Source organism: Hipposideros armiger, unplaced genomic scaffold (genome assembly GCF_001890085.2).
Source record: "Hipposideros armiger isolate ML-2016 unplaced genomic scaffold, ASM189008v1 scaffold_286, whole genome shotgun sequence".
NCBI lineage: Eukaryota > Metazoa > Chordata > Mammalia > Chiroptera > Hipposideridae > Hipposideros > Hipposideros armiger.
Genome location: NW_017731636.1, coordinates 1,622,152 through 1,643,558, shown reverse-complemented (window position 1 = coordinate 1,643,558; position 21,407 = coordinate 1,622,152). Strand labels below are relative to the sequence as shown.

Sequence of the window (21,407 nt, the reverse complement as noted above, 5' to 3'; positions counted from 1 at the left end):
GGGATTGATTTCCTGGTTTCTTCTTCTGATAGTTTATTATTGGCGTATACAAATGCAACTGATTTCTGAATGTTAATTTTGTATCCTACCTTATGAAATGCATTTATCAGTTTTAACAATTTTTTGGTGGAGTCTTTCGGATTCTCTCTATATAGTATCGTGTCATCTGCATATAATGACAATTTTACTTTCGCCTTTCCAATTTGGATGCCTTTTATTTCACTTTCTTGTCTGATTGCTGTGGCCAGAACTTCTAGAGCTAAGTTGAATAGAAGTGGTGAAAGTGGGCAGCCTTGTCTTGTTTCTGATTTTAAGGGAAAAGCTTTTAGCCTTTCCCCATTGAGTACGATGTTTGCTGTGGGCTTATCATATATAACCTTTATTATGTTGAGATATGATCCCACTATTCCCACTTTGCTAAGAGTTTTTATCATAAATGGCTGCTGGATTTTGTCAAATGCTTTTTCTGCATCTATAGATATCACGATTTTTAAAAAAAGATTTTATTGGGGAATTGGGGGAGGGGAACAGACAAGTTGCTGTCCTTTTGTTCTGCAGTCTAGTTGTGGAGGACGTCGCTTCACTGGTCCACGCTAGTATTATCATTGCGCTCTTCCCGGGTGAGGTAGATTGGTTGCCGGCCACTGGACGGCTGCTCACGGCAGCTCTTGGCAGCACACGCTGGCTGCCGGCCGTTCATGCAGGCTGCCAGCCTCTTATGGTAGTTCATGGCAGCCCACTGCAGCTTCACTGCAGCCTATGCTGTTGCTTCACGGCAGCCCAGCTCCAGGTCGAGCTGTTGTTCACCATCTTAGCTGCAGAGAGCACAGCGTCATAGGCCCTAATGTGGGATCCAAACCGGGGCTCTGGTGTTCAGAGCTGGCGTCCCAAGCCAACTCTTACCCAAAGCACCACTCGGCCGGCCCAATCATATGATTTTTATTTTTCATTTTGTTAATGTGATGTATTATTATGTTAATTGATTTGCAGCTATTGAACCAACCTTGCATACCAGGAATGAATCCCACTTGATCGTGGTGTATGATTTTTATTTTTTAAAGATTTGGGGAATTGGGGGAAGGGAACAGACAAGTTGCTGTCCTTTTGTTCTGCAGTCTAGTTGTGGAGGACGTCGCTTCACTGGCCCATGTTGGTATTATCATTGCGCTCTTCCCGGGTGAGGTAGATCGGTTGCCAGCCACTGGATGGCTGCTCACGGCGGCTCTTGGCAGTTCATGGCAGCTGCCGGCTGCTCACGGTAGCTTATGGGAGCCCACTGCAGCTCCACTGCAGCCTACGCTGTCCCTGGCAACTCATGGCAGCCCAGCTCCAGGTTGAGCTGTTGTTCACCATTTCAGCTGTAGAGGGCGCAGAGTCACTGGCCTGCATGTGGGATACAAACTGGGGCTCTGTTGGCATCCCAAGCCAACTCTTGACCCATGCGCCACTTGGTGGCCCTCTTTTTTTTTTTTTTTAGCTGGGCCATCCTGCCACCTGTTGGCAGCTCAGAGGCAGCACAGCTTGAGCCGGGACTTGAACTGCTGTTGCTCAGAGCTTGCACTCTTGAGCAAACTCTTAATCAACTGAGCCATTCAGCTGGCCCTGATCTTTTTAATGTTATGCTGAATTCAGTTTGCTAGTATTTTGTTGAGTATTTTTGCATCTATGTTCATTAGGGATATCAGCATGTCGTTTTCTTTTTTGTAGTATCTTTGTCTGATTTTGGGATCAGATAGTGGCCTCATAAAATGTGCTTGGGAGCCTTCCCTCCTTCTGTATTTTTTGGAATAGTTTGAGGAGAATAGGTATTAATTCTTTTTTGAATGGTCTGTAATATCACCTGTGAAGCCATTTGGTCCAGGACTTTAGTTTGTTGGAAGTTTGTTGATTACTGATTCAATTTCTTTGGTAGTAATCAGTCTGTTCAGAGTTTCTGTTTTCTTCTTGGTTCAGACTTGGTTGATTGTATGCTTCTAGAAATTTATCCATTTCTTCCAGATTGCTGAATTTGTTGGCATACAGTTGCTCGTAGTATTTTCTTACAATTTTCTGTATTTCTGTGGTATCTGTTGTCACTTCTCTTTCATTTCTGATTTTATTAATTTGGGTCATCTCTCTCTTTTTCTTGGTGAGTCTGGCTAAGGATTTGTCAATTTCGTTTATTTTTTCAAAAAAACCAGCTCTTGGTTTCATTGATCTTTTGTATTGTTTTTTTGGTCTCTATTTCATTTATTTCTGCTCTGATCTTTATTATTTCCTTCCTTGTACTCCCTTTGGGCTTGTTTTGCTATTCTTTTTCCAGACTAAAGATAGTCTGTTGATTTGAGATTGTTCTTATTTCTTTAGATAGGCCTGCATTGCTATGAATTTCCCTCTTAGGACTGCTTTTGCTGTATCCCATAGATTTTGGGTTGTTGTGTTTTTATTTTCGTTTGTCTTAAGATAGCTTTTGATTTATTTTTTGATCTCATTTTTGACCCACACGCTATTTAGTAGCATGTTATTCAGCCTCCATGTGTTTGTGTGCTTTCCGGGTTTCTTCTTATAATTGATTTCTAGTTCATAGCATTGTGGTCAGAGAAGATGCTTGATACTATTTCAATCTTCTTAAATTTATTGAGACTTGTTTTGTGGCCTTACATGTGGTCTATCTTGGAAACACATAATTATTTCTTGAATTCACTACCCACTGAATCTCTGGCTGCCCCTGTTAATCCTGTTTTGGGTGTTTCCACTTGTCTAGGGAAGAAACAGTGGTTATTCTTCCAGACCCAAGAGGCTATCAGTCAATAAGCATTCCTATGTCACCAAGACAAGTTGCAGCTGAATTCCAGATGTAGTTGCCATGCTGTTTTCCTAGCCCTTGTGACCTCTGCTCTTCTCCAGGGCCCAGTCTCGTGACCCTACTCTTCTCCCTTTCCCTTCATGCCTCGGCAAGCATGGCGGTCTTGTAGCCTTGCTCACTGCCCACATGCACGTGACCATGGACACCTTCTCTCCAGCTAGTTCTCAAACATTGCCAGTTGACACTGACACTTTTAAAGCCAAAAAACAAACCCACCCTTGCTGTCAATTTCCATCACCCTTGAAAGTGCCCTTTTGTCCTTTTCTTACGTTCTTCTCTCCTAATGCCCTCACTCAATGCTTTCCTTGGACAGGTTGGCTTGTCCAAGCTAGAAGACTGAGCAGTTACCAAGCTGCATTCTGTCTTCCACTCCAGTCTTAGGTGACCCTCCACATTTGGAATCCCATCGCCTCACTGGCCTGCTCCTGAATGGAAGGTGGCTGCTTGGCGCCACCCTGGTAAAGCTTCCCCATAACTCAGGATGCCACCCAGGCCAGGTACAGTATAGTCTTGCCATACACCTGACCTCCTAGCTTTTGTCCTCCTACTTTTCACATCCATCCCTGAAAAGCCCTGTCTTTTGCCCTCGTCTCCCCATTTGCCTTGGATTTCTTACAGTTCCAAAAAGTGCCCAGGGAGGAATCAAATCTTACTTTGCCCACTCTTCTATGAAGTCCCCTACCTTAAGCTATGCTCTTTGTTTGTAATCTGTTGGGCACATGTGGCCTTCATGTGCCCAGGGACTTGGTTTCCAGGATTTAATTAAAAAAAACCTCAAATATGTATACATACTTATTTCTCACAGAACTCTTACAAATAAATAACATATCTAGTGATGAATGTCGATCCCCTTTCCTAATAACTCATACTTCCCTATATTAGAATAATTGGAAATTATTAAAAACATCCTTTATAATATGTCCTTGGCACTCGTGGGTATAGCATAAAATACTAACATTTGATAGGCATCTACTATAGGCCAGGCATCCATCATGTTATTTCATGTTACTTCTCATTTCATCCTGGCAACCAAGGATCAGTCAGAAGTAGAGGGATTTGCCCAAAACCACTTATAAGGTCTGACAATTAAGTTTGCGAACTTGTTGCAACGATGTTGATAGCCTTTTTTTGATATCAGAATGATTATTCATTATGATTTGTACCAACTAGATAAGCAGTTAACCAAGTTTACTATTTAAAAGTGCTGAAAAGGCTGCATGAAAAAGTTAGATGACCTGAACTTTTCGCCAATTCACAGCTCTTGCACCATGACAATGCACCAGCTCACACAGCACTGTCTGTGAGGGAGTTTTTAGCCAGTAAACAAATTAACTGTATTGGAACACCCTCCCTACTCACCTGATCTGGACCCCAGTGACTTGTTTACCCAAAGAGAAAGGAAATATTGAAAGGGAGACATTTTGATGAAATTCAGGACATCAAGGATAATACCACGATGGCTCTAATGGCCATTCCAGAAAAAGAGTTCCAAAATTGCTATGAAGGGTGGACTAGGCACTGGCATCAGTGCATAGCTTCCCAAGGGGAGTACTTCAAAGGTGACCCTAGTGATATTCAGCAATGAGGTATTAGCACTTTTTCTAAGATGAGTTTGCAAACTTAATTGTCCCACCTCATATGTACTATTAATAGGAACAGCCAGGATGTGAACTCCAAGTAAGTTCAGGCCTCTTTCACAAAGTTGCCCCTTGCATGACCAAGTGTGTTGGTTCACTGATTTCATTTTTAGAAATGTATTCACTGAGAGCAACTGCTAAAATACGTAAAGATGAAAGTATGAGGATGCTCACTGTTTGTCTGTTGTAGTAACTAAAACTGGAAATGACCTACACATCCACCAGAAGACTGGTTAAATACATGCTGTTTCATCCTTCCCATAAAGTCCATGCTGTGCTAGGAAAAATAAAACAGGATTCTGTATTCTGGCATGGCAAATGTCTGTGAAATACTCTGATATGGAAAATACAAGTTATGTATCATTATGAGAAGCCTATCTGTTTTAAAAAAAATTTTGCACATGCACATAGAAAAATCAGAAGTAATGTACCTAAAATAGAGGTGATTTTTCCTTGGAATGGGGCAACTTGTGTCTTTTGCTTTGTATCTGTTGGTACTTTTTACTGATTGCAGTCCCCGGGAAAGCCCAGGGCCCTTACCTCGGCCAGTGTTGACAGTAGTGGGGCTGAACGCCTTCCACACGATGGTCTCACAGATGTTAGTGGCAATGAAGAGGGAGATACCAGAGCCTAGGCCGTACCCTTTTTGCAAAAGTTCATCCAAAAGTAGGACAATTAGGCCAGCAACAAAGAGCTGTAAAAATTTAAAAAATGAAAGTGAAGAAACTCAAATAGACAGCATTCCTGTTCCCCACAGGCGTGGCTCTTTCCTTCCTCTGTAAGAGGCTTCTCTGATAAAAATGCTAAAGGCTGAATAGACAGTGGACAGCAGAGCCTTCCTCTGGTGAGTTTAGAACAGCCAACACAAGCACTTTGGCTCCTTCCCAGTAAAAGTTTCTTTTATGCATGGTTCAGGTTTGTTATTTGCGAAGTATAAGCCAGGGGAAATGTCAGCATAACAATTACCTGAATGGTGATTAACAAGCAGATTCCAGCTCCCATTTCAGAAGGGTCCCCGTACATTCCTGTCATCACGTACACAATAGACTGGCCAATGGTAATGATCATTCCAAATACTAGAAATCAAAAGAAAACTATGTTCTCAAAGTAGTACTTTCCACAGTCATAGAGCAAATAGCTATTGAACATCTACTCTGTGCCAGGCACCAGGAAGAACAAAGATAAAGAATACTGATACTGCCTCCAAGGAGCTCGGTCCAAGAAACACCCAACAGTCACATCATCAAAGTACATGATAACTCAATGCCTGTTAACAGAAGCAAGTGAGTTCCTTAATTTCACCTTCTCTTAAACTCACTTTCCTTTCAGTGACAGGAGAAGGAAAAGAGTTGGGACATGACAAATCTGGTTCTTATGGAAGGGAAGGGAGCAAAATATACTGAAGACAGCATCCCAAGGCACACAATTTGGTAATATCATCAACCTACAGCACCCAAATTTGGGTCAGATTGCTTGGGTTTTGGAGAGCTCCTGAGTCGAACTACATGCTTGGGCCAGCTCTGTGGGCTCATCACACAGGACTGAGCCCAGAACACAAATGATTAACTCTGGGATAAAGTGACACCTTCCCAGTTTGCATGTAATGTGTTTTCTTTAAGGAAAACCCCCACAATGTTATCAATTTAGTCACTTATCCCATTTCCTCTGTAACAAAGCTCTCTTGGCCTAACAGCTTTCTTTTTTGTAGAACTGTCTTCATGGTCTTATATCGTTATACTTGATTGCACAATGTAATCGACACATTTTTACTGGTTCCACAATACTAGGTGAATCTCGAAGTATGGGTTTGGCTTCAAGTTCAGCTTTTCTGGTTCGTTTGTCAATCCAGGTTAGTCAAAATTTTACTCCAAAGTGCCCATCAAATGTAGTCCCTATTTGACTTTTATAAAACTGCTCAATGACACTGAATTCTTAAGGCAGAAAAATTTTTTAAAAAATTGTCAAGACCAAAGAAAAAACAGCCGATTATTTATACTTTTGAAAAGTAACTCATGTATATATTTTTAAATCCTGATTTGTATCTGAAACTGACAAGTTTAAATTAAATTAATCTTTTTCACTCAATTTTTTTTGTTTGTTTTTTAAGCTGATGGCAGCTCAATGGCTGCTCAGCTCAGGCCGGGAACTGAACCGCTGTTGCTCAGAACTCAAACTCTTGAGCAAGCTCTTAACCAATTGAGCCACTCAGCCGGCTTCACTCAATTATTTAACCTACTAACTTAAAAAGATTTCTTTCACATGCTGGTGTGGAAGAAAACATGGCTGGGTAAAAAACTGTAAACATCATTTCCTAATTAGTATATTTCAATTCAACCAGAGGCTGAAAACGGATCATTCTGATGACTGGTCATTGTTACTAGTGACACTTATTACTTGCTATGAGGCAAATATTGTCCCCATTTTTACAGATGAAGAATCTGAGATGTAAGACCTGTCATCTAACTGTCCAAAGACACAGAGCAAATAGTAGCGCTGGGTTGAGAGGATCACCTTTCCCCTAAGTTAAATCCTTTTAAACTTCCAGAAGAACAACAACACCTGTCATATACCTATTATGTGCCAGGCAATGAGAGATGTTTTAAAAATGTTATTCCATTGAGTTCTTATGACAGGTCTTCAACTCCTTCCACTCAATCATATAGACTCAGGGGCACTGGACATCCTCCCCTCTACCCTGTCCAGTCCATCCAAGTGTCTTGCACCATGACTGTCCCAGAAGTACTTTCTTGTTAACACAAGCCACAGAGCAGCTGCAGGGATGGTGGGCTAAGGAGGTTACACTGTACAAAGAAAAAACTCTTTTGATGCCCCAAACTTTACAGTAAACTCAAATTCTCAACTACAGATCTCTCAACATTATTCAAAATCTCACTTACACTTTTGGGCTCCATTGAAGAGGGCTCGGTCTTTCGGGGTATCACCAACTTCAATTATTTTGGCACCAGCCAAGAGCTGCATAATGAGGCCGGAGGTGACAATGGGAGAAATACCAAGCTCCATCAATGTGCCTAAGGACAGGGGAGGCAGAACACAGCCAATATTAGCTTGGAAAAGCACACCTTAATACGAAAATAAATAAGCAAAATATGACTGTGTACCCCTTATACAAATCCAGTATGCTTCAGTCTGCTAGCAGCATTTAATTTAGAGAATAACCCCAAAATATCAATGATTAGAGTACAATTCAATTCATTCTGTCAGTCTGCCAGGCAACATGTTATTCTGTTTTGGAAGTTACATGGCGTTTATACAGATCGCTGCATTTAAATTCACCATAAAGAGATTCATTCTGGTTTCACAGAGATAAGAAAGGTTCGTCTTTTCATCAGTTAATAAAAAAGGATAACATTCAAATAATTTCCAGAGTGTGAAAAGGAAGCCTGTACAATTGTATCTGGCTGTGAATAAACTTTCACTTCCATTATGTTAAAATAAGCTATACCAACAACTGTTTGGGAATTTAACTTGAACAATATTTAGAAAAATGAGTTAATCAAAAGCAGTACTGAGAAATGTTCAAAATCCCCCCCCCCCCACCTTAGGTAACTGGTTAGAGTATACAAAACACTGTTCCATATTTTTTTTGACACATATATGTAACCTATAGATATAAAAAAGATGCAGCTGAGAAATAAATTACACATTCCAAAGGTTATAAAGACACAAGAAAGATAGGTAGAAATATCATCATTTCAGTTGTTTAAAAAGCATTCTAGGTTCCCCATTTTTAAAATGCTCTATGACATAGACTTATCTTGCTATTACAGGTTTTGTACTGCATTCATATGCAATTCTGAATATGATGATATTCCTCGGTGCTGAATTCGGCATTTACTAAGGCTATTCAGCACAGCACACTAACAATTCTTCCCAAACACTTCCTGAACTCCACATAAAACCCAAGCCTGTAATTTAAGTAAAGGTTAGTCAAGCCCATATTGTACAGAAAGAAGCACAGAGAGAGCGCCACAGTCCTACCTCTGTTAGAGGCTAGAATCACTCTTATCCAATAAAAAGGGTCGGCAGAATCTGAAGACATAATACCAAACAGGGGGATCTGGAAGCAAACAGAAAGAGAGTCAGCACATTTGTCTCCAGCCCTCTCTGACCCCCTACTTTGATACTAGAACAGGACACCTGGGCTTACCTGGCAGCATACCAAGAAAATAAAGAGGGTGATAGCAGTCCACAACACTTTCTCCTTAAACTGAATCTATAGAAGAGAATGAATTAAGGCGTTATTTTCATAATTACTAGAAATGGACTCAGATCAGATCCCTTTCTGTTCACCAGAAAAGTCTTGAACACTCCAAACCATGTACCAAACATAACTATTAAAACACAAGTACATATACTGCATGCTTTCTATGTACAAGGCACATATGCAAAGACCTTCACAGGTATCATCTCATTCCCTTACACTACACAGCATTATCATTATTTTACAATGAGAAAACTAAATCTCAGAAAGGCTAAGTAATTTGTTGCAAATTCCACAGCTGAAGTGAGTTTGAGTCCAAAGCATGTACTCTTAACTATTAGCATTAACAGTTTAGGATCAGATCCCAAATCAAAGAATGTTGCAACAGAAAGGGATTCCTAAATCAGACATGCCCTTACAACATATGAGCCCTCACCACTCATTTGAAAGGGTTTTGTAACTGACCAAAATCTTATTCTGGAGTTAACTAATTTGGAATTTGTGATTTCATACATAGTGTATTTTCTACGGATTAAGGGTAAAACAATATTATAAACAATATTGGGGGAAGGGCAGGGAGAGTTGCAAGTTTAACTGAATCACTAACTACTAGTACTGTCTAACTTCAAGACTTTTCACATCTCTTTGGGTATGTAAGTAGGACAGGTTACATTCAGAATCATTTTATAAATGACTAATAAGTATCATTAGAAATGTTTAGACACCCTGCTCAAGGCCCCTCTGGTACTAAGCAGTAGAGTGGGAATTCTTCTGGGTCTTCTGTCTCTAAAACTGAGCATCTTCATTAGTACTTTCTGCCTACACTGCAAGAATGGCTTTAAAGGGCTTAAAAAACACAGTAATTATTGTGCAGACTGAGGATTTTGATGTGGAAATGCCTTGTGAGTGACAGTATTAAGTAAACAAAATTGTGTTCTTAAAATACTTTTTAATTTGAGGGGGAAAGAAGTCTAAGCAAACACTGAGCCAGAGTTCTGGCTCTCTGGTCAGAACAGAAGTTGTAGTCCTCTGTCTACCACTTTAGGCCACAATAACGCAACTAAACAAAGACAGTGCGAATTCCATGTTCAGATACTCCACGTGAAATTGAGTTAATTCAAAGAATACTTTTTTCTCTTGAGAGTGCTCCCCTTCCCACCTGTCATCGCACCACACCAAGGAATAAAAAGGAAGTCAAGGGAAAGCAACACCACTTCAAGCTTGTACTAAAGTGATTCTTTATGGAAAAAAGAGTGGACAATTTTTACAAGACTCCTCATTTGTTAATAACCAAGTCTCTCCTGGATGCAGCCAAGTTCAACAGTGAAACATCAAGGTCTGTTGAACATCCAAGTCTAGTCTACTCTACCTCTTAAACAGCCCCTAAATTCATTCTCGTCTCCTAGCCCACTCCCATAGTTCACCTCTATTGCAAAAGCCTGGAAACCACTCCAATCCTTTACCCTACTTCCAAGGTAATTTTCTAATCTGTCTTACTCCTATTGCTCCCCACTTATCCTTTATATTCTATCAATACTGAACTATAACACCCTCCAACCTGCTTGTCTTCTTTTCCTTTGCATTTTGTATATTCCTTATGCCTGGAAGTCTTTTCCCTTACTTGAAGAAAACTTCTATTCTTCCTTCAAAACCACCATCAGACATCGCATCTTCCAGAGTTAATCCCTTCTGAAGCCACAGCTATGCCTTGCACATATTTTCACTGCTCCATCTGTCACACTTAAGCTACAAGGCCAAGGTCACACAGCTATTAAGGATGTATGAAGGGTGGGTCCCAGGCTTGCCAGCCTCCAGAGCCATGCCCTTTCTACAGTGCTGAGGGGGAGGGGTGAGAAGAGCTTTGCATATTGGCCCATCAAAGGCAGTACATATGTGGAGTAATTATACAAAAAAGTTTTAAGTCAAAATAAATAAATACATAAATTAAAAAAAAAGGAGACTCTATGAACCCATGTCCATGTTGATATCACATACACATATACATAAGCGAATGCATGAACAAGTCTGAAAAGAATGTGAAGACAAAAATACATATACTATTTATTCATTCTCCTAAAGAACCCAATGAAACTTTTCTTCATTGTCTAATAGCTTTACTTACACTGGCAACTACATCTTGGCCTATAGTTATGTAGCAGTGGAAATTGCGACAAAGATTCATTTTAAGTCTACATTTCTATTTTTCCATGTTTTTACCTGCCCACTGTAAAAAGCAAGGTTCACAAGATGCCTGTAGTCTCAGTTAATGTGACAGCCTACATAAAAGGTAGAAACTAATTTGAACAGAATAAAGTGACTGCTCTTAGCTCCGTTTAGCAGCTGACTTCAAAGAGCATCTCCTAGAAAAAAATCCAACCTATAAATTGCTCCAGTTGGAGGTGAAGAGGGAAGGGTAACACTCAACCTGAGCATCCTGAGGCTTTTGAGGCCTTACTCATTTACTGTCAGGATCAATGTTTGGGACAGGGAAAACCCGAGGCTTTGTTCACTGAAGTAACATGCACAAAAGATGCTCCGAATAAAGCACGGTGTTATTTCAGTGGAAATTCCCACAACCAGGTCACCTTTTGACAAAGCTCAGGATCATGAGTACACACAACTACACTCCAGGGAGAAGAGAAGAGCGTTTCCATTTGACGTGTTGAAGCCATTTTTAATAGTACTGTAAACTTCAAGCGCTCAGAGTTTTACGAAGCCTCCTTTGACGGCGATTTGAGGAACTTACCTTTCTCTCTGGCTTCTGAATTTCCGGAAGGATGACACAGAAGGGCTTGATGACTTCCAGAAATTTAACTTTGATAGGAGAAACAAAACAAGAGTTAGGACTCAAGGAAACCTTCCGTGCTACCCGGAGAAGGCTTCCGCCCAGGACAGGTAGGGGCAGGCCGAGCACGGGGACACGCGGAGACCCCGAGCAGGGCCTGGGACCCGGGCAGGCTTGGCGGGCTAGCGCCGGCCCCGACCAGCGTGGGGAAGAGGGACCTGATCCATCCCGGAGAAGACGGGGCTGCCCCGAGGGACTCACTCGCCATTGCGGCGGCTGCTCCGGCTCCGGGTTCCGCTTAGACTCCGCTCCGCTCCGCGTGAAGCGACGCTTCCCACGGCCGTGCCTGCTTCGGGGTGCAGCACCTCAGCCGAGAGACACGTCAGTGCTAGCACCGGGATGAGCGGCGCGGCGCGGCGCGGCGCGGCGCGGGGCGGGGCCGGGGCCGGGGAAGGTCCGCAGGCCTCTTCCGCTTCCTGCCACGCGCTGCTGGCTGGCAGCTGCGCCGCTTCCGAGAAGACTACAACTCCCGGCATGCAGCGGGACTCCGGGGACTGTCGGGAAGAGGGTGCACAGCCTGAGGGGGAAGGGGCGGCGCGGAGCATGCCGGGACTGGGAGTGTGCGGCTGAGGCGACTTAGCAATGCAGGGGCGTGTGGGGGAGGTAGTGAGTCGGTTCTGGAGACAGAAGCGGTGCTGGCAGGTGGATAAGCTGAGGCAAATGGTAGACGCCCCCTGCTCCCCAGTGTCTGCGAGCGAGGCGGAGTCCCGGGTCACTTCCATGCCTTTCACAGCACTTTGAAACTCTTTGTATTAGTGAATAACTGTAAGCTTCTTTGAGCAGCATTTGTCCCAGTGCCGACCACAGTGCTCGGCACCTAGTAGGTGCTCGCCTCCTGGGGCTGAAATTGGGGGGTGGGGTGGGGGGGGCAACTGAGTCTGGGGCTCGTGCTACATGTGCCACTCAGCCAATAGACGGGCACAGGAATTGGGCTATAGGATAAGCGTTTATTGTCAGAGCACTACTAATCTGAGAGGGCAGCAGGTTAATACCTCCAAAAACTGCCTTAACAGTCTCAGACCAGCTTAGGGTATTTAAAGGAAAATCTGGGCGTTCCTCCAGAGCAGCGGTTCTCAACCTTCCTAATGCAGTTCCCCTTAATACAGTTCCTCATGTTGTGGTGACCCCCAACCATAAAATTATTTTCGTTGCTACTCTATAACTGTAATTTTGCTACTGTTATGAATCGTAATGTAAATATCTTTTTGTTTTCCGATGGTCTTAGGCGGCCCATGTGAAAGGGTCGTTCGACCCCCTAAAGGGGTCGCGACCCACAGTTGAGAACCGCTGCTCCAGAGGCGACGTGACAATTCCGTGGTTCTGCATGGGGCCTTCCCCCTGGCATCTGTGGTTCTCCAGTGATGTCAGCAACCCTGGGACATGGGGGTAGCCTGAAAAGAATGCTAGACCATAGAGATTGTGCTCAATAAGCCTAAGGGTATTAATCTTAAGTTTCAGGGCAACTTTCTAAAACAGGGAACTGGGACAGGGGACATTCTGAGCTCAAGCCTTAGCGGGGGCAACCTATTACTAAGCTATAAGTCAAGGAAAGGTGAGGCTAGGGACGTTGCGAGGCCTCTACTACAGGGGTCCCAACCAGGGCCTGCTTCAGGGCCAATGGAACACCCTCGTTTGTAGAGTCATTCGGCAAATCGGGGGAGGCCTGTCCTGGGCCCTAAAAATGACTTCTGTGGGACCCCTACCGTGTGAGGATGAATGGGATGAGTGCATGGAGAGACAGTAGGAAAAGAGCTGAGGCAGATAGGGAAGTGATCTGGTCCACTAGGGAATCCAGGAGTTGCTTTTGTGCCAAACCTAGACAGATTCCTGTGAGAAGAAATGAGGAAGGAGGGTGCTCCAGGTTGAGGAAACAGTTGTGAGGAAGACATGATAGTGTGAATGTTCAAGATCTATGGAGAAAGAAGTCCTGTTTGGCTGGGGAAAAGGCTATGAGAAGGAGAACAATAAAATTTAGTGTTCGCGGACCACAGGGTGGGTCAAGGGATGCTTGGATAGGGAGATTGGATTTATTTTCGGTGTATCTATAACCAAAGGTAGCATGTGGTAAATCTAAAAGAAGTACTTCATGCTGTGAGCATTTAGAGGAGGAGGAGCGGGGTTTACTGGCTGGGGATTAGGGAAGATTTCATGGAGCTAAATAGTGACCTGTACTGGTAGAAGTCAGAGGCGCGGATGTTGAGAGATTATCTATCTATCTATCTATCTATCTATCTATCTATCTATCTATCTATCTATATGTCTCAATAATAATTTAGGGATTGCTTTTTCTACTTCCCTCCCATTTCTAGCGGGTAGCCAAGATTTGCCTTTTCTCAGGATTTTGATAGGACAGGAATTTTTTTTTTTTTGAAAATGTAACCCAGGGATGGAAAATTCAAATTACTACAGGAGGCAAGCAGGTAACTTCAATCAGTGATGTGTCCCAGGTGTGACATCACTTGATATCCATCTGCCACACAAAAAAGTAAGCATGGAGTACTCTTCTAGAACTGCTTCTGAAATGCAGTCCCATCTTCCCATATAGGACTCACTTATAATCTGGAGTTTTGCCAGAAGCTAAAACTGGCAGCCTCTGTACTAAATTGAACAGATAGACCACAGCTGATGTTTATGCACCCGGCACCGTACTGATGGTGAAAATATTGAAATACTTCATGGTAAATAGTCTCATAGTAATTGTGCTATGTGTTACAATATAAATTTTAATATAAACTCATTGATTTCTACTGACAGTTTTAGGATATAGTACCATAGAAAATGGGCCTCTTGTAGCGACATTGAGAAACATTGATGACAGATTGGCTTGTGTCACTGAAGGGCCTGTGGCTAACTTGCATATGCTAACAAAACACTAATTGCTTTAGGAGAATCACTAGCTTAAAATAATTTTGTTAGCACATTGTAATTTTTTAGAAAGTTGTAGCTGTGCAGTGTTTTTATGTTTATGCATTTAAGATTATATTATAAAATATGAAAACAAATACCTAGAATGAAGAGACAACAAAATCTGGATAAAATTTTAATACTTTTAAATATAATAAACATGAATCTTGTTAATTTGCAGAAGCACCAAGAAGGGATTATATTGGGTTGTCGGAAAAGTCATGATGTATTTTTCTATGTTTTTTGTTGCAAAAATGCATCATGACTTTTCCAACACCCCAATAATAGTGAGTCCCAGCCTGGAACCTTTTTTGATATTATGCAAGAATCTGCACAAAATAAAACTTGTATTAAATAAATTTTATTACATTAAACCTGTAGTTCTGGAATGAAAAATGACTTGATTTTTTTCAACCAGGAATTTGACTTACTGCTAGTGACAGAAATTTTAGCTGCAAATAGTGTTTAGTAATTATGTGTTAAAAGATCAGAGTATATATGATGTATATTTCATTAGGATGCTGTTAAAACTTTTAGTTTGAGTGAAGAAAGTGTGTGATCATCAATGAGGAAGAAATTTAAAACAGTTTCATATATTAAACATTTGAAAATTTAAAACTCCCAGAAATGTTATTAAAGTGAGAATAAAGCAATAAAAAATATCTAGAAGGTACTATTGGCATTTTTAGCACTATATTATTAAATATAATTGAGGATTTCCATAAAAATATTTACAAGAACTTCTAAGGAATATTATTGATATGGGCATGGGTACTATGGACCCACTTGTTAAAAAACATAGATGTACCTAAATGAGAAAACAAGTTTTTGGAAAACATATTCAAGAGAATACATTTAAATCATCCTCAAAGATGCTTCATTTGTTTCACATAAGAGTGTTTTAATAATTTGCTTAAAAACAAATTTCAAGATTTTGAAGATAATGATTTTTGTTGATCTTATGGCACTTAAAACAACATTTAATACAATGTATTGAACTTTGCTATTTCATTGAAAAACATGTCCATAAAAATGTCATTGGGATATTTTACAACAATTTTTAAAAAGTCATTGGGTTTTGTACAAAAAGTGCCCATGTAATGCTGGAGAGAATCTGGAGTTTCAGCCAAAAGTTTAGAAAAAATTTGGATGTTTTAAATTGGCACTAAGTTATCAAATTTAATTAATTTTGGATAAAGCAATACAAGATCTAAGTCAAGTAATTCTCACATTTTTCTCAGTAAACTATTATTACACATCAAATATCAGAAAGAACTGCAAATTAAATAAGAAAAAGTGAACCTAGATGGATACCTTGAAATGCTAGAGCTGCAAAAGCAGTTTGGAAATCAGTAAGCTCTGTATGAATTCTAACAATTAAGTTCACGAACTTATCCTAGAAAAAGTGCTATGTATTTCATTGCTGAATATCACTAGGGTCATCTTCGAAGTACTACCCTTGGGAAGCTATGCACCGACACGAGCACGCCTACTCCACCCTTCACAGCAATTTTGGAACTGGTTTTCTGGAATGGCCATGAGAGCTGTCATCATATTACCCTTTATGTCCTGAATGTCATCCAAATGTCTCCCTTTCAATATTTCCTTTATCTTTGGGTAAAGAAAGAAGTCACTGGGGGCCAGATCAGGTAAGTAGGGATGGTGTTCCTATATGGTTGTTTACTGGCTAAAAACTCCCTCACAGACAGTGCCATGTGAGCTGGAGCATTGTCATGGTGCAAGAGCCATGACTTGCTGGTGAAAAGTTCAGGCTGTTTTTGTCTAACTTTTCCATGCAGCCTTTTCAGCACTTCCAAATAGTAAACTCGGTTAACTGTTTGTCCAGTTGGTACAAACTCATAATGAATAATCCCTCTAATATCAAAAAAGGTTAGCAATGTCATTGTGACAAGTTCACGAACTTAATTGTCAGACCTCATATGTTCACTAGTAGAAACAAATTGAGTGGTTAGCCATTTGAAAATATGTTTTTAAGGGTTTTGGCCTTAAATGATATTTTGATGGAAATGTCAATACTTGTTTTAGCTTGATGAGAAAAAATTATTAGAGCTGACATTATTTTAATGGACTATAAAAAGATTGAACATATGTAAACTTGCAGTCTGTTTGGGCAGCTATAACAATACCACAAAATGGGTGACTTATAAACAATATAAATTTATTTCTCACAATTCTGGAGGGTGGAAGACACATCAAGGTCCAGCAGGGTCTGGATCTGGTGAAAACCTTCTTCCGGGTAGCAGACTGCTGATTTTTTGTGCTTTCATGTGGTAGAGAGCAGAGTAGAGTAGCGGAAGCCAGGTTTCTTGTGACTCTTATAAGTGCGCTAATCCTTATGACCCTCACCCTTATAACCTTATCTAATCCAAATTACCTCCTAAAGGCTCTACCTCCTAATACACATTGGGGAGGGGATAAGGCATTAACATGAATTTTGGAGAGACACATTCGGTCTACAACATAGGCAAATAAAGGAAACTGAAACAGAATTGGTGGATACTATAAATATGAAAAAAATAGGTAGACCATTTGAAACAAAATCAAGTATCAATTCCAACAGGAAAACTATTAGATTGTCTAATAGATAGTATGAAAAGGCATTTGATGACTAAAATAAAAAAGGTAATGAACTTTTCAATGCTTTCAATTTATTGAGTCCTAAAATTTGGCTAACTGGTTTGTGAAGTTTCACAAATTGAGGATGAAGAAAAAGTAGTAAAATAAGCCAATTGGTTAGAAGGTATTTCAATATGTGATTTTTGTGACTTAGTCAATAATAGAAATATTGCATATATTAAAGCCTCAGTCTATTTTATGAGGTCTAGAAAAAAAATGCAATTGCTATTAGTTTGTCAGAAGCTGAGGATTCAATACTAAACAGCATGATGTTAAGAAAAATTCATCTAATGGGATCCAGTCAAGATGGTGAAGTAGGTAAGTGCTATGCTTACATCCTCTCAAAACCACATCAATATTACAATTAAGTTACATGACAACAATCATTGAGAATCGCCTGAAGTCTAGCTGATCCAAAGTCCTACAACTAAGGACATACAGAAGAAGCCACCTCGAGACTAGTAAGAGGGGCAGAGACCTGGAACGTGCTGGTCCCACATCCATCGTGTGACATTAAAAAATAGGGATGTCTCAGCTGTGGAGGTCTCCCCCCTGCAGAGGAGCAGGGGGTCCCAGCCACACACCAAGCTCCCCAGCCCAGGGTTTCAGTGCGGGGGAGAGATGTCCCCATAACTTCTGGTTGTGAAAGCCAGTAGAGATTGTGGATGAATGAGCTAGAGGGTAGTTGCAGTCCCAGGCACTCCTCTTAAAGTGCTCACACACAGATTTACTTGCTGACAGATTCACTCTCTCTGAGCTCTAGTGCTGGGGCAGTGGCTCAAAGGGCATCAGGGATGTATGGGGAGGAACAGAGTTGTCTGGCTTCAGAGCAAGTGCTGGAGGGACAGCTTTCTCCTGGATGGAGGAGCTGGCAGAAGCCATTTCTTCTTTGAATCCTCCCCTCTCCCAGCATGCAGATGCAGGCAACCACCATATCTGCATCTCCATTAACCTGGCTAACACCATTCATTCGCCGTGACCAACTTCCAGGCACACCCAAGCCACTTCCAGTGCCTTTTCCATACAGCCTGCCTTGGTTCATGTTGCAGAATTTCCCAAAATCTCTCAAAGGTTCACAAAACCCAAACAAGCAGCATCTGGCTTGGGGCTTGGCCCTGTACCTCTGGCTGAGCAGCCCTGAGCTTGGCACTAGTGAAAGTGGACTTCATTTCACAGCTTGGCCTTTTGAGAAACCTCCAAGCCCAGCGCAGGCAGCGGTCATCTTTGGATTGTTTTGTGGCTCATTACAGATGGCCCTGGGCAGGGCACAGACTGCAGCTGAATTTGGCCTGTGGCTGGGCTCCTCCTAGGAGAACCTAGGGCTGGCACACCAAGAGGCCAACTTCAGACCCAGCCAGAGCACCACCTGGCTGCCTCCAAGGATGACACACCCAAAGGGCAGACCGTGCAAGCACCAGAGGCCTGCTAAAGCAAATCCTGCTCTGTAGGGTCAGTTCCTACACCACAACTTTTCCACTCTAGTAACAGCCAGTCCTCACAACCAGTCAGCCTGAGGGTCAGTCCCTCCCACTGACATGCAAACAGCAATCAAGGCTCAATGACAACAGGAGGGCATGTACAACCCACACAAGGGACATGCCTGGAGCACCTAGCTCTGGTGACCAGGGAAACTGTGCAACTGGGCCCCACAGGACACCTACTACATAAGGCCACTCTACTAAGACCAGGTGACACAGCAGCCCTACCTAATACATAGAAACAAACACAAGGAGGGAGCCAAAATGGGGAGACAAAGACATATGACCCAAATGAAAGAACATAACAAAGCCCCAGAAAAAGAACTAAACATAATAGAGACATGCAATCTACCAGATGCAGAGTTTCAAACACTGGTTATAAGGATGCTAAATGGTCTTAGGGAGAATTTCAACAAAGAGATAGTAACATAAAAATGGCGATAGAAAACAAAAAAAAGTCAGAAATAAAGACTACAATAACTGAAATGAAGAATACATTAGAGGGAATCAACAGTAGATTAGATGAAGCAGAGGATTAAATCAGTGATTTAGAAGATAAGGTAGCAGAAAATACCCAATCAGAACAGCAAAATGAAAAAGGAATCCAAAAAAAATGAGAATGTAAGGGGCCTCTGGGACAACAACAAGCATACCAATATTCACATCATAAGAGTATCAGAAGGAGAAGAGAGAGAGCAAGGAATTGAAATTATATTTGAAGAAATAATGATGGAAAACTTCCCTGACCTGGTGAAGGAAATAGATATTTAAGCCCAGGAAGCACTGAGAGTTCCAAACAGGATGAACCCAAAGAGGCCAACACCAAGACACATCATAATTAAAATGCCAAAGGTTAAAAACAGAGAGAATTTTAAAAATAGCAAGAGAAAAGCAATTAGTTACCAACAAGGGAGCTCCTATAAGACTGTTAGCTGGTTTCTCAGGAGAAACTTTGCAGGCCAGAAAGGATTGACAGGAAATATTCAAAGTGATGAAAAGCAAGAACCTACAACCAAGATTACTGTACTCAGCAAAGCTGTCATTTAGACTTGAAGGCCAGATGAGCTTCCTAGACAAGAAAAAGCTTGGAGTTCATCACCACAAAAACAGTATTACAAGGAACATTAGAGGAAATTCTTTAAGATGAAAAAAAATCACAAATATGAATAATAAAATGGCAATAAATATATATCTATCAACAACTGCTTTCAATGTAAATGGATTAAGTGCTCCAATTAAAAGACTTATGCATTCAGGTGGCTGAATGCATAAGAAAACAAGACCCATACATATGCTTCCTACAAGATACTTCAGATCAAAAGATGCACAGAGACTGAAAGTAAAGGGATGGAAAAAGATATTTCATGAAAATGGAAATAAAAAACAACAAGCTGGAGTAGCAATACTTATATCAGACAAAATAGACTTTAAAACAAAGGCTTGTAACAAGAGACAAAGAAGGATCCAGTAATCCCACTTTTGGGTATTTACCCAAAGAAACCCAAAATATTACATTGAGGGGATGTGTGCATCCATGTGTTCATTGCAGCATTATTTACAATAGCCAAGATATGGAGGCAACCTGGGTGTCCCTGTTTGGATGAATGGATAAAGAAGAGGTGGTACAAAGGGATGGCCAAGTGGCTCAGTTGGTTAAGAGCTCGCTCAAGAGTTTGAGCTCTGAGCAACAGCGGTTCGATTCCCTGCTGCTGAGCTGCCAACAGGTGGCAGGATGGCTCAAAAAAAAAAAAAAAAGAAGAGGTGGTACATATATATAATACAATGGCATATTACTCAGTCATAAAAAATGAATGAAATATTGTCGTCTGCAACAACATGGATGAACCTAGAGGGTATTGTGCTCAATGTAGTAAGTCATATAGAGAAAGACAAGTGTCGTATGATTTCACTTATAAGCAGAATCTAAAGAACAAAATGAACACAAAAATGCAACAGAAACAAACTCATAAATACAGAGAACATCTTTATGGTGGCCAGATGGGAGGGGTGTTGGAGGTGGTGAAAAAGGGGAAGAGTTTAAGAAGTACAAATCGGTTGTTACACAGTAGTCATGGGGATGTAGGGTATAGCATAAGGAATGTAGTCAATAATATTGTAATAACTATGTATGGTGTCAGATTGGCATTAGATTTGTTGGTGTAATAGATAGGGGGTGGCGAGGCAGGTGAAAAAGATGAAGGGATTAAGAAGTACAAATTGATAGTTACAAAATAGATATTGTTTGTGCTGTGTAGCCAGGGAAACACCGGTCAAGCGTGCTCCAACTACAACAGACTGCTTATTGAGACCCGGAAGTGCACGACTCGCCTTAGGTCCCTGATTTCCGCACTGCGCGTGCAGAGTTGTCTTGGTGGCAATTGGCTGTCGGGCTGCTCGGCTCATCTTTGAGCGGCTGATTGGGACAGGCTGAGACAGGGAGTTTTCCTGGGACAGGGTAGGGCCGCGAGCTGTGCACCTGCGTGATTCAGCCGGGCTTTCCAGGCAAGTTAGTGTGGGTTGGCTGCTGATGCAGGAGTGCATGCTGCTCTGACTTGGTGGGGGCCACTGACCACACCCTGTGATGCCTTGGGGGCCTGCCCTGCCCACTTAGAGATGTGTTGCCAGGGGCACCCTGAGCTCCTGGTCCGTAGCTCTTACCTCTGCAGGCCACAGAGGGTTTTTTTGCAGCAGCAGACAACCTGCAACAACCTGGGAGGATTTTTGGTGGGTGTCAGGTGGTCACATGTCTTGCATCATGGATGGGGAAGAGGCTTGATCACTGCACTGTACACCTGAAGCTGATGTTGTATAATATTGTATGTCAACTATAAGTGAATAT

General features: G+C 41.6%; 1 protein-coding gene across 1 annotated transcript in view; it reads right to left on the bottom strand.

The window, feature by feature from the left end:
* Positions 1-11,943, bottom strand: part of SEC61A1 (SEC61 translocon subunit alpha 1) — a 21,116-nt gene extending 9,173 nt beyond the window's left edge. The window contains exons 1-7 of the mRNA XM_019658674.1: positions 11,751-11,943; positions 11,451-11,518; positions 8,651-8,716; positions 8,482-8,560; positions 7,380-7,511; positions 5,449-5,558; positions 5,023-5,176 (exon numbers count right to left, since the gene is read on the bottom strand). Coding sequence (XP_019514219.1) covers positions 5,023-5,176; positions 5,449-5,558; positions 7,380-7,511; positions 8,482-8,560; positions 8,651-8,716; positions 11,451-11,518; positions 11,751-11,757 — 616 coding nt within the window. The 5' untranslated portion in view covers positions 11,758-11,943. The remainder of the gene's footprint in view (positions 1-5,022; positions 5,177-5,448; positions 5,559-7,379; positions 7,512-8,481; positions 8,561-8,650; positions 8,717-11,450; positions 11,519-11,750) is intronic.
* Between the last annotated feature and the right edge of the window lie 9,464 nt (positions 11,944-21,407).